The 14178-nt window shown below is 46.1% G+C and overlaps 1 protein-coding gene across 2 annotated transcripts in view; it reads right to left on the bottom strand.

Moving 5' to 3' along the window:
• Window positions 1–14178, bottom strand: part of Galnt10 (polypeptide N-acetylgalactosaminyltransferase 10) — a 246371-nt gene that overhangs the window by 94262 nt on the left and 137931 nt on the right. For both annotated transcript variants that reach the window (XM_077801874.1, XM_026388324.2), the window contains exon 4: window positions 6529–6695. In XM_077801874.1, coding sequence (XP_077658000.1) covers window positions 6529–6695 — 167 coding nt within the window. The remainder of the gene's footprint in view (window positions 1–6528; window positions 6696–14178) is intronic.

Here is a 14178-nt window from a genome sequence, read left to right as displayed (position 1 = left end):
GCAGGATGATCTGGAAGGTATAGACTGCCATCATTAGTTACCTCAGTTGGGATGAGGCTGAAGGGGAACTAGGAGGGTATGACTAGGAAAACAGAAATAAAAAAAAAAGCAGGAAATGAAATAAACTTTGCAAGTTACAAAGAGGAGCATAAAAAAAGATGCTTTGTATCATATGTCAGTAGGAAATTCAAATTAAAATAATGAGATACTACTATATATCTATTAGAACAGCAATAATCCCAGCTACTGACACTGCCAAATGCTGGATGAGGATGTGGAGCAACTGGAACTTTCGTTCATTGCTGGTGGGGATGCAAAATGGTACAGGCACTTTGGAAGACAGTTTGGTGGTTTCTTATAAAAGTAAACATACTAACATCACAGCTTTTGATGCTTCAAATGCAATCCAAGCTACTGTTACCATTTGATCTGCAGTTACACTCTTGGGCATTTACCTCAGGGAACTGAAAACTTATGTTTACCCAAAACCTGTACACAAATATTTATAGTAGCTTTGTAAATAATTGCCTCAAATTGGGAGCAATCAAGGTATTCTTCAGTAGGTGAATGGGATAAACATGGGACATCTAGACCATGCAATATTAGTGCTAAAATGAAATGAGCTTTCAAGCCAGGCAAGACACAGATGAAACTTAAGTGTCCATTACCAGTGAAAGAAGCCAATCTGAAAAGCAAACATGCTGCACAAATCTTAATGCAATCTGGAAAAACAGTAAAACTACAGAGATAGTAAAAAATCCAGGGGTTGCCAGGGATCAGGGGAGGGAAGGCTGAATAGGTGGATCACGAAGGGTTTTTAGGGGAGGGCAACTGTTTTGTATATTATCATGGTGAATACATGCCATTATACATTTGTCTATACCCATAGAATGCACAACACCAAGAGTGAACCCTAATGAAACTATGAACTTTAGGGGTTAATGATGTGTTGATGTAGGTCCCTCAATTGTAACATATGTACCACTCTGATATGGGGTCTTTGATGAGGGCAGTCTATGTTTTTTTTGGGGGGGTGTTGAGGGGTATATGAAAGCTTTTTGTACTTTCAGCTCAGCTTTGCTATAAACCTAAACTGCCTTAAAAATGAATTCCTTTAAAAAATGGGGTGGTGGCATCTAACTATTTAAATATCATAGTAATGGCTCCAGGTGGTGAGGTCATGGGTGGCTCTGTCTGTACTTCCTCTCAGCCTGAATTTGTCTCTCTGCTTGGAATATTCTCCCCTTCCCTTTCCCAGGAGTAGTATGTATGTCTCCCTTCAGATTCAGCTTAGCCACCTCTTCTCTGGGAAGTCTCCCCCATCACCTCTGCTCCACAGAACCTGGACCCCACCAGGCAGCAGGCATTCCATGGTCTTATAATTGTCCCTTACCTTGTCTCTCTCCCCAGCTAGAGGGAAGCCTTTGAGGGAAGCCTATCTTATGGTTTTATTTTATTTTATTGTTATTATTAGTAGTAGAAGTACCAGGGATTGAGCCCAGGGGCACTCTACCACTGAGCCATATTCCCAGCCTTTTAAACTTTTTTTTTTTAGAGACTGGGTTTCGCTAAGTTGCTTAGGGTCTTGCTAAGTTGCTGAGGCTGTCTTTGATCTTGCGATCCTCCTGCCTCAGCCTCCCAAACTGCTGGGATTACATGCACACTATGCCTGGCTAGGAGCCTATTTTATACCCCTGTATCCCCAGGACCCAGCACAGCATCTGACAAGAGAGTCATTTCATGAATATTGTTGAACATATAAATATGAATTTTTTTTAATAAATCAAGACAGATCTGAGCAGTACAAAACTTGAAAAAGGTGAAAGATCCCAACTAATAAAATGGAAGTGGGGGATGGCATTCCAATAGTGGTGCTGGAAGCAAACTAAGGCTGCGGGAGAGGTGGTGAGAAGTGAGACCTAGATGCTTTCTGGGCATTGGCCAGGGCGGGACTGTGAAATGTAAAGCAGGACAGGATACAATGGGCTTCCGTAGTGTGCTCCCATGACCTGTGTGGTGTGACAGTGCAGTCATGGCAAAGAGCCATGACAGGGAAGGGGATCCTGGACCCTGGTTCCTCAGTGAGTGTCCCTACCATGAGAGTTGACAGGCTGGCAATGCTCACTCCAGCACCAATCATTCCTATGACCTCTCAGCAGCCCGGCAGACACCCCCTTGAGAACTTCCTGTGGGGAACCTTCCCTGGGTACCTTTTTGTTTGTCTGTGTGTAGATGGGGACAGAGCCATAGAAAGTGCCATCAAAGAGATCCATATCACAGCTTCCCACCTCTGAACCTCATCAACCCAGACAGTCTGCACTCACCCAGAAACACATGACCACATAGCCCATCTTTCTGGAAAACCAATCCTGTTCAACGGTGGGGGGTGGGGGGGAAGCAGAAGAATAAAAGGAATAATAAAAAAAAATCTCTCTTGCTTTTCCTAATAGAAATTGGCCACCTGGGCAAGGTAAGCTGGTTTTTGCCCTTCCTGTGTCTCCCACCAGTGCAAAATCACCGGAAAGTCCTCCTAATCCCAAGCAGAGCTTATACATTCCATGAGCTTTTGGAGACCCCTGGAAAACTCTGGAGTATGCTATTTGCAAGGCTGGCCAGGGTTACCCTGGTGCCAGAGCTTGCCTCCACTCTGGTCTCTGATGCTGCCTGTGCAAAGCTCTGGATCTTATTTCAAGAATTCATCTGTTCCAATTTTGTCTTCTGCCTAGGTCTCGACCCTCGGCTGAATTATAATTACTTGCCCTGGGGATGCTGGGGGAGACTCATTTAGGAGGAAAATGCCTTCCACCGGGCAGCACCAATCTAGCCTGTAGTTAGCATCTATGAATTTCAACTCAGCGCGGCCTTTGCTAACGGGGCCCAGAGAAATCCGTCTTTCATGATGGCCCATATTTGCTGTACTTTAGACAGGCCTCTCCATAATTCTGAAATCGTTTCTCCCAAATCTCATTTTTAAAACAATCACTGCTGAGTAAGTTTTCTTCCAGAGCCGCCTTGAGAATTCCATCTTGGAACAAGAATAATGATTACTTTTCTGAAAAATGCAGGTCGCAAAATCTGAGCGCTGACGTGCAGGACCGAGGTAGAGGGTTCTCTGCTGAATCCAGGCCTGATTTCTGGAAGAGGGCAGTGGTCAGGGGCCTTGGTTCTCTTCTCATCTATGAAATGGGCCCGTGCTTGTTCTCCTCTCTAGGAGAGGAGGTGTGTGAATGGCACCACATTGAATTCATATTTTTTGTGCTCTGGAGTAACAGAGGCATGGGGAGAATGTCATCTTTAGGACATGCATTTTTTTTTTTCCCTCGGGCAAGTTTGTACAGTCTTTGGGGGGGAGGGCTGTGTTGTTATCTTTACAACCAAGCAGGCTGTCAATGAAAATGGAATGTTAGAGGTGCAAACCATTAGAATCCTGAACTGGCTGCAGCCAATAATGAGCTTGTTTTAGCAAGAAGTCAGTTCTTCAATCCAATGGGAAAGTAGTTTATTGAGAAGTGTCCTTGGGAACAAGAAGGAGCAATACCCTTCTACAGATGGGTCACCTAACCTCTGAGAGGAGGAGGGCCAGGGCTGCACTAGGAGCCCAGGGACAAGTTCTTGTCCTTCCTCTGCAACCAGCTAGCTGTGTGATCTTATTTCCGTCTGTCTACTGTTCCAGGCCTCAGGTTTCCCATCTGAAAAATAGGCAGGTTGAGTTCCAAATGTGGCTTTACACATATTTAAGCAGTAGAGCTCCTCCCAGGGAACACTTTTTTTCATATAGCAAATAATACCAGGCCAGGAGAGGCACCTGGACACACCTGTGCCTGTGAGGTTTGCCACCCAACCACAGTGCTCCCTGAGGGTACTGAAACTCTTTTCTAACTGGTTAAGGAGTAGTGCTTGTTTCTAATCTGGAAGATGCCCTGGGGTGCTCAATGGGGTGTTGCTTAGTGCTGGGGTCCATCAGGGCAGCCAGTGCTTCAGAAAAACAGCTCTCAGGAAGCAGAGGGGGCCTGAAGCTTGAAGACGTGGGCGGCACCAGTCACCATAGGAACGGCCACGCTGCAGACGCCTGTCACTGGTGATGGTTTTCTGTGTTGGCTACAGCTGCCATCTCCCCTCTCCTCCCCTCGTTTATTCCCTAAGGCACACGTGTTTGTTAGTCATCTACTTCTAGACCAGCGACAGTCTGGAGGGACCTCTGTAAGAGGTACCCCGAGAGCTGCATCATCATAAGGGAGAACCGCCTCCCGAGATGGGCGGGGCCTAGCCCAGGACTGTCCAAGGGGCCAGCGTCAAAGTGGCGGAGCAGAGGTGCCCAGGCAGAGGCGCATGTGGATCCAGGGAGGGATGGAGCTTGGCCTGCTCTGGGAGGAGGCAGCCACCCCCAGCAGAGGCTCAGCGGGGCCCCGAGGGACAGGGCTGTTCACACTGCAGAAAATCAACGCGTCGCTTGAGGCAGGATCCCTCGTACCTTCTCCTGTGCACTGCCGGGCACTGAGTGCCTGGCCTGTGTGTGTGTGGGGGGGGTCGCAGACTGGGAGAAGGACGAGGCTGGGAGAGGAGGCTGGAGGAAAGGAAAGCAGGAGAGAGGGACCTCCAGGCTGCCGCAGAGCTTGGCCGTTGGCGTCCATGGGCGCTCAGCGTGTGTGATTCTAGGCACGTGGCGAAACCCCAGGCTCCTCACCTGAGACTGGGGTCCCAAAGCTTCCCCAGGGTGGTTGTCAAGAACAAGTCAGATACAGCATAGGCCTGGCACATCCAAATGGTCCCCTAAATGGTGGCTACTATTAGGGTGAAGAGACAGGGGCATGATTTAGTGGAAGATGGAAGGTGAGCGACAGCCCATTCCTTTAGTGCTTCACAATTTGCAAACACATTCACCCTCAGGAAGGGGAGACTGTGCCTTATCTCCATGTTTGTGCACTCTTCTCTGGCTCTCCTGCAAACCAGCCACAAATCATCCCAGCAATAGGATCGTAGCAAGCTTAATGTTTATATTCTTAATGTTTACTCTGTGCCAGGCACTTTATATCTCTAACTCATGTAGCAGCCACAGCCTCTAAGAGTAGTCGGCACTACTGCAGTTCACCTTACAGACTAGGAAACAGGAGCACAGAGAGGTTAGGTGCCTGGGTTAAGGCTGCAGAGCTAGTAGGTGGGAGGAGCAGGATCTGAGACATAACTATTGCCAGGCCCTCTGCTAAAGACAGAGGTGAGGAAGGCACACTCCCATCCAGGGGCTCACTGACAGCACTAGGTGGACACAGTGGATGGTCTATTTGGGGAGACACACGACAAACCAATGATCTACACAGGTAAGGATTTTAATTCTACTGTGATGGAGTTAAAAGTCAGGAGTGCCATGAGAAAGAGTGTGTGTCAAGAGCCAGGGCAGACTTTACAGCCTGGTAAGTACCGGGCTGTGTGTGTGTGACTACAGAGACCCTGGGCTAGGCATGAAATCAAGAGTTGTATTAAAATGGGGCTCGGGCAGGTGAGCTGCCCCTGAAACTGTCAACTGTGATCACACTCAACCACCCCGTGCGGCTTATTAGTGCCTCTGTGAGGCATGAGCAGAGGAAGGAGAGTCTCTAGGCTCCACCGCAGCTGTCAAGACCTTGGTGCAAAGACCAAGCTGGAGCTTGTCAGCTGGAGGGCAGTTTTTTAGGATCTCATCTTTAGTACCACATGTGTCCCCCAAATCCCAAACTAAAAGATATTCCACAGGGAGTGTCACAACCAAGAGCTCTGCATGTGTTTAAGTCATGTGCTTGGGGCCAGACTGACATGGCTCCATCGCCAAGTTACCTTCTAAGATCCATGTGACCAAGTTTAAGTCACTTATCCTCCCTGGGTCTATTTTCTGTAAAGTGGCAGAGCAAGGGCTACAGGGGACTTGACTTAACATCTCTGTCCCACTTCTCCCTCCCCTACCTCTACTGCAGAGACCAAAACACAAAAACACTTATGTTCTCAGTCACCCACGCAGATGGAGGTGACCAGATGTCAGGGTTCTGGCCAAAAGTCTTTGGGAAGACTTTCCAGAATAAGAAGACAAAACGTGTATCCTTTGCCCTTTCTCCTTCTCCTGCCTGAAAGGCAGAGCTTTCAGAGGTTCAGCAGCCCATTTTGTGACCATGAGAATGAGGAAGCAAGAAGAGAGAAAAGGCCTGGTTCTTTTAGAACAGGCTCCAACAGCCAGTTGGAGGGTCCTAAATCTCTTAGTATGACAAAGATAGGAAAGTGAATGGATCATTCACTTGTTTGAGCTATTGTTAATCAAAGTTCTATTCTTTGCAGTTTTGTGAATTTCTAACTGATATTGAAGGGATAAAGATAGGATCCATTTGATAGGTCATTATGAGGACTAAATGAGATAATTTGTGTATGGTGCAAAGTCCCTGGCATGGCGTGTAGTAAACATTCAGAAGTAGTCGCCCATATGCTAGAGAAGGGAAACCGTGCCAGCCCTTTTGTGAGTCGCTGGGGGGAGTGTGGGAAGCCAAGGCTGGGGGAGGCAGGTCCTACCTCGGTCACTGAAGTCATCAACCAGCACGATCTCTGCCACCAGCTCCGGGGGTGAGCGGTTCAGCACGCTGTGGACGGTGCGGAGGAGGGAGGACCAGCCCTCGTTGTGGAAGGGGATGATGATGCTGGTGTTGGGGAGCTTCTCCAGGTATCGTTTGCTGTTGCAGCTGGAAGGAGACACAGGAGAGGCAAAGGACTGGGTCAGCTCTCATCTTGCCAAGAGAACTCAGGCCTGGGCTTGGGCTTCTGCAAACCCTGCTGCCTCTCCAGCTGTCAGGGAATGAGCACCAGCTGGAAAGACTGTGGCCACTGTGGAACCCTCTTCAGCTTAGATCCAAAGTCCTGCCACCACTCCCTGCCCACACAGTATAGGGATGTGGATCACAGACCCCTGGCTTTGTGTGAGTCTTGATTCCCTGTGGAGGTGAGTCCTCAGTAAGGCCCTGGCCCCTTTCCCTACCTCGGGTGTTGTGATTTATAGCAACAAGTATGTATGTTTTGGTTTGTGTTCCTGGTAACTGGCACAGAGCTTCTAAAACCCTTGCAATGTCCTGAGCAATAGAGGTGATAGGAGAATCTTCCTCCAATTTTTGTTTTTTGACCCTGGTTCCTGACGCAGAGTTCCTAACTCCCTTGGAATTTCCTGGGTCATGGGGGCAGCTTTTGATCTAATGATGCAACTCTTAATGGGCTCCAGGAGGGGGCTAGTCACTAGAATGATCACACCGTTGTTGGGAGCAATGACTAAATTGTGATTCTTGAGCTGTCCTGCAAACAGAGGCAATGCCTCTCCTTGGAACTTTCAGTGTGAAGGTGATGATTAAAGATAGCCCAGTTGCTCTAGTGACGCCCTGTTCAATAGGAGGTTCTGTGCCAGCCAAGTTCTTGACCTTGAGGTTCAGACACCAGCTGCCCAGGGATGGAAAGTTATGATAGTCATTATTGGGCTGCTCATACCTATGACGTTGGTTCCACTTGTTTTGAAGAAACTTTCTCACAATAACCCTTTAATGATAAAACCTATATAATAAATGTGCTGAGCTTGTTCTGGGTCACTATCTCCTACTAGGGTTTAGTGATCCAACAGGCCCCAGCTTTTTCTCTCATTGTGTGTCTGTTTGCCATTTTTAACCCCCCATTGCCCCTCATCCAGTTTCCTGAATTAACCGCCGTGCAGGTCTTGGCACACCATGATTGGAAGCTTAGAACTTTGGGCCCCACCTCCCCATTCTCAATGAAGGGGAGAGGAGCAGGCAACTGAGTTAATAATCTATTAAGCCTGCTAATGAATTCCCCATAAAATCCTGAACCAAGGGATTTGGAGGACCTCTGGGTTGGGGAACACATGGAGGTGCTGGGAAGGAGGTGTGCCCAGAGATGGTGTGGAAGTTCCAGGCTCCATCCTCGAGAACTTGCCAGGGCAGCTCTTCACCTGGCTGTTCATTTGTACTCTTTGTAATATCCTTTATAATAAGAAAAAGCTAGAAGAGCATTTCTCTGAGTTCTGTGAGTATTTCTAACAAATAATTAACCCCAAGGAGAGGGTCATGGGAACCTATAATGTAAAACTGGTTGAGGCCTGGATTTGCAGCTGGGATGAGAAGTGAGGCCGGTCACAGACTAAGCCCTGGCCTGAGGGATCCGACTAACTCCAGATAGATAGTGTTAGAACTGATTTGAATTATGGGACACTCAACTGGTGTCAGAGAATTGCTTATTGCTGGGTGGGGTGGAGGGGAGAAGCCCACATATTTGGTCACAGAAGTATCCTGTATTGAGTCTGTTAAGTAGTAGAGGAAAAAACAAACTGTTTTATTCTGTCTTACATACAACCAATTTTGAGGAGAAATGATTCATCCATGCTTTTGGAAGAATAAACTGGGCTTCACTGGCTCAGCCCGCTCCTGGTCTCTGCTCTCCACCAGCCACATGGAAAGCTTGGAGGGGGAAGGCCCTGCCCCCTGGGGGCATTCAAAATCACTAAAACGCCCAAAGGAATTAACATCTTTTCTTAATAACATCACATATCTAGCTGGTGTTAAAATTTCCTTGGTCTTATGTCTTTTTTACAATTGGTTTGTTTAAATTGAACCAAAAGAAAGTCTATATATTGCATTTAGCTGATGTGTCTGCTAACTCTCTTTTATATGTTTCCTCCTTTTCCCTTAAAAGTTGTTTAAGAAACACTATACATCTCCCGAAGTCTCTATTCTGCTGCTTGTATCTCTGTAGTGTTTAAAAATATGTTCTTCTGTCTTCCTTCTGTAAACTGAGAGTTAGATCTAGAGGCTTGAGATAATTTGATAAGATATTCTGGTAACTTCTTCAAAGCAAGTGGTGCATCCATTATAAATTCCTTGGGATATTCTATGTATATATATAGACATATGAATACACACAATTTTATTAATTATATATATAATTAATAAAATGTCATTTATAAATAGTATTTCACTTACTTTCCAATCTAGACAGCTTTTATTTCTTTTTTCTTGTTTAAATGTCTTGGTTAGAGACTCCAGCACAATGTTAATAGAAATAGTGAGAGCAGACATCTTGCTCCAGATCCGATGGGGAAAATCTTTCAGTCTTCAACCATTAAGTATAATGTTTGTGTGGGCTTTCCATAGATGCCCTTTGTTAGGTTGAGGAAGTGCCCTTATATTCCTAGTTTTTTGAGTATTTTTATTCTGAAACAGCATTGCATTTTGTCAAATGCTTTTTATTGGCATATACTGAGATGATAATGTGGATTTTATCCTTATTCATATGGTTTATTGCATTGATTAAGTTCCATATGTGGAACCAACCTTGCATTCCTGGGACACCCTACTTGGCCATGGCATATAATCCTTGCTGAGTTTGGTTTTATTGTAATTTGTTGAGGATTTTTGTACCTATATTAATTAGGGATCTTGGTCTATAGTTTCCCTGTGATGTCTTTTTCTGGTTTTATATATTATATTCCTTTTGCTAAAAATTTAGGTTGTTAACATTAATATAACTTATTGACTTTTTCGTACAACATACAATAGTTTCAGGAAAACAATACCAATATTATTGGTAACAATATTATTACAGATTTATTTTGTCTGTAAGGTATATTTCATTAGGAATATTGAGTTAAATTTTGTGTTTTGTTTTGTTTGGTACTGAGGATTGAACCCAGGGCTGTGCAAATGCTAGCAATCACACTACCACTGAGCTATAGCCCCACCTCCATATTTCATATTTTGAAGCTACTTAAATAATTTCTCTCTGCATGGTTCTTTTTCAATACACAGTTGGGTTCATTTATTTCATTTAGCTTTTTGTTTTTAGGGATTCCTTTTTGCTTTTAAATTTTGGCCTAATCTCATTTTTGTGATTATGAAAAGCATTTACATGGTTCCAAAATCATATATATAAAAAAAGATAATACAAAGCTTTTAGGCTTTGATCCCAATCTCCTCTACCTGGTTTGGCTCTTCCTTCCTGGGTCCCATTTTACTTTGTGGTTATAAGCAGCTACCTGTGTAAATTCCCTTGTTATTCCCTTGATTTTCTTTTGAGTGCATGGTCACATGCCACAATATTTAGCTTGTCATCTTCATTTACTTTTGAAATCACACCTTGAGGGCTGCAGGGGTTTTGTTTGTTTTGTTTTGTTTTAAAGAAGTGGGTAAGTTAAATTCAGAGAACAATAAGCAAGTTCATTTGGTTATACCAAGACCATTTTATTTCACAATAATTTTTATTATTTATCTTTAGGAGGGAAGAGGGATGGAAGGAGGAAAGCTACTGAGCTTCTAAACAGTGCTTCTCAGGTTCTACCTGGACCAGCAGCCTCAGCATCACCTAGGAGCTTGTGAGAAGCATTGTCTGGCCACCCCACCCCACTTGATTGGGTGGAGCCCAGCAACTTGCATTTTAACAAGCGATCTCAATTCACTGTCCTAAAATATTCACATTTAGGACTGTTGGAATGGGTTCCCTGGGAACAGCTCCAAGGGGAAGAATTGTGTGTAGATGGTTTCTTGGGGAGGGCTCTGGGGAGATACCCCTGTAAGGAAGCGAGAGAGAGACAGGGTGAGGGAGGAAGAAGGAAAGGTCACATTTGAGCTTTCACCAGGAGCACATTTCACCAGGAGCGCTGGAGTTCTGGAACATTCCCAAGTTGTCTAGATTGAGATTAGGGCCTAGCCTTTCTCTCCAAGCATGAACTAGGCATTGAGAGGGAGCGAAACCTTAAGCAAATCTGCTCCTTGTGGTCAAGGGCAATGCCCAGTGGGAAGGAGGACCCTGAGTTGCCCTCTGCCCACATTCCCGACAGCCTGGGGATGGGCACATCAGCTGAAGAGGGACTCTAGGGAGAATAATGTCCATTCACTATAAAAATGACAGAAAATCCCCAGGAAGGCACTATACCCTCCCCACTTCAACAAACATGTAGCCTACGCCTGTTATCCCAGCAGCTTGGGAGGCTGAGGCAGGAGGATTGCAAGTTCAAAGTCAGCCTCAGCAACTCAGCAAGGCTCTAAGCAACTCAGTGAGACCCTATCCCAAAATAAAAAATAGAAAGGCCTGGGGATGTGGCTCAGTGGTTGAGGGCCCCTGGGTTCAATGCCCAGTGCCCAAACCAAAACAAACAAACAAAAAATGAAACCTGCAACACAGAGAGGTCGTGGAAACTCACCTAAGGTCATACAAACAGAAACAGGTAGGATCTGATGCTGGATGTCTTTCCTAGAGCCTGCGCTTCCAGCCACTGTGCTAACACCCATGACCCCAGAGCCCAGAGAGCAGGCAAGGTGGGGTTCACCATCCCATTTGGCAGAAGGCAGAGACCCAAGGCAGGGGGGGCAGCCTGTGCAGGGGCAAGGGTTCTCACTGGTGCAGCACCCCCAGAGTGGCATGGGGTCAGGAACATTGTCCTTCTTACCATGCCTGCTGTCTGGTTGACAGAGTCTCAGGTAACACTCAAGACAGCTCTGCGTGGAAGCTTTCTGGGAAGCTTTCAGAAGGTGAAGGAACCTGCCTAGGAATGACAGCAAGAAGCACATCGCACCCCCTTTGTCCTCGGGTGCAAGCTGAGGTTACCACGCTTTCCAGCTGTGACTTGTGACCACCCCCACATCCCACGTATGTCACCCGATTGCTTGGCTGGTTTCTTCTCAAACCCCCACATCCTAGCTTAAATGTTTCCTCTTCAGAGCAGCCTTCCCTGACCCCTGCTTCCCCTCCTGAGACTCCCTGGAGGGTTCAGTCAAGACAGAGGCCAAGGGCTGGGGATGTGGCTCAAGCGGTAGCGCGCTTGCCTGGCATGCGTGCGGCCCAGGTTCGATCCTCAGCACCACATACCAACAAAGATGTTGTGTCTGCCGATAACTAAAAAATAAATATTAAAAATTCTCTCTCTCTCTCTCTCTCTCTCTCTCTCTCTCTCTCTCTCTCTCTCGGCAGACTGTTCGTGTCCACCTTCAAGCTAAAATAGTATGACATTTTTAAAGAGTTGTCAAAAACAAAACGCAGACAAGAGGAGGGTGAGCAACTGAGACGGAGGGAAGGTTGGGCGACGGGGTGCGCAGAGCAAGTCCACTGTGGGATCAGAATGGCGGATTCAGTGGAGAGCTCTTTCAGCTTCTCTGCACATCTGATAATTTTCAGAAAGAAATACTGAAGGGGAAAACTGGTGCTCATCTGCACCTGTGTGAACTGGACCCCAACACTAAGAGCCCAGAACCATGGGTGAGCAGTCACTCTTCCCTTTGGGGGCTCCCCGACTTCTTTCATGTCTCCTCCCGCTCTTCCATCTTGCTGGATGGTTCTTATCCAGCCCCCAGGAAGCCCTCCCTGGTTCCTGGTTCCTTTCCCCTCCTCTCTAATCCCTTTGATCATGTCAGCCAGACTTCTCTGGGAACCTTCTGCTTCATTATGTCGGCTTTTACAAATAAATGAAAGCACCTCTTCTTAAAAGTCCCTTTCCCTTTACTTGGCTGAGTCCTCTGTGGCCCAGAAAGACAGGCACTATCTAGCTTTCTATAAAAGCTCCTGCCTTCCAACCAATTTCACAGGAGGTCTGCTTGACTGAAGCAGGTTGGGGGGAGGGGAAGCTGCAATCAGCAGCCTGGAGTCCACCTGTGAGGCACAATAAGGTTGCTCTTTCCAACAGAGAGCCCTGGCTCTGTCCAACCCCAGGGCCCCACTGACTGCCAGGAGATAGGGGAACACCAGTCACATTAAGGGAGGTAAATAAAGCCACAATGGACTAAGTTCACTTCTAATTTAATTCAATCATGGAATTAAAGATTACTCAGAACTCAAATAAAAGGCTCAGCTTGGATCACAGCCCTGAACCTGTTCCCCCTCTCTCTGTGTGTATCTTTATAATCTACTGTTTCTTTCCCTCTCCTATCCATCCAATCATTCAGTCACTAAATAAACACAAAATTGCAACTCGACTTTTGCCATGAGCACTGCTCATTAGTTTGGTCCCAGCTTAGTAGAAGCCCTTTGCTTAAATAAAAATTTGCAGCACATTCTCAAATCCTTCTCTTCAGAATCCAGCAGAGTCTGGCTCGGCACACCTGCCCACAGGCCACCTTCCTGGTAGAGCCCAGGCAAAGCCTGGTTTCTCATTCTCTTATTAGTTCTCAGAGGGCAGCAGATGGGGGACCGGGGGATGGCATGGGGGAAGATAGAGGCCATCACCCACCCCAGATCCGCCTCATCTTGCCAACTCCATGGAATACTTGTCTGTACTTGTGAATTGAGATCCTAACACTGAGAGAGCATGCCCAGGGCTTTTGTGTATGATAAACAAGATGAAGCTCTTCGCCCAGATGCCTTGGGAAGTAACCACAGTGCAGGTGGTCTCCAGGAGGGGGACTTGGACACTGCTCCTATTGCAAAGGGCTGGGGATGGCTACCATAGTGACCAGGCAAGGACCTTTCTCGTCTCCCCAAGCCTGATGGTTTGTAGAGCATGCTTCCTTTTCCCTAACTAGGCAGTACAAATTCCATTTTCCGGATGAAGAAAATGGAGCCCATAGTGGGAAATGAATTCAATTCAGATATCAAATCCCAATTGTGTTTATTTAAAATAATATTTGCATTTTTGTGGTTTCTAGGTGACAAACTGTTCAGCATGAAATCTGGAAGACATAGAAAGGTTCAAAGGAAAATGGATAACAAGAGCAAATACATATGGTTCCCAACTTCTGATGGTTTTGCTTAACAATTTTTTGACTTTATGATGGTGTGAAAGTGATGTGCATCCAGTGGAAACTTTCCTTCTCATTTTGAATTTGGATTGTGTCCTGGGCGAGTGACAAAGTTCTATGCCCTCCTGTGATGCTGGGCAGCAATGGTGATCCCCAGTTCCCAGTTGGCCATGTGGTCTCCAGGAAGAATCACCAATGCTGTGCAGTGTACTGTGCTGCTAAGCTATGATTTCAGTGGGGAAGGTGCATCACATCCATTTTTTTAAAAAATTAATTAATTTATTTTAATTAGGTATATATGACAGCAGAATGCATTTTAATGCATTGTACACAATTGCAGCATAACTTTTCATTGCTCTGGTTGTACACCATGTAGCATTGTGCCATAGTGCAGCCACACATGTACCTAGGGTAATAATGTCCACCTCATTCCACTCATACCCCCATG

The sequence above is a fragment of the Urocitellus parryii genome, chromosome 1 (assembly GCF_045843805.1).
Source record: "Urocitellus parryii isolate mUroPar1 chromosome 1, mUroPar1.hap1, whole genome shotgun sequence".
NCBI classification, from domain to species: Eukaryota; Metazoa; Chordata; class Mammalia; order Rodentia; family Sciuridae; genus Urocitellus; species Urocitellus parryii.
This window is presented reverse-complemented; position numbering and strand designations above follow the sequence as displayed.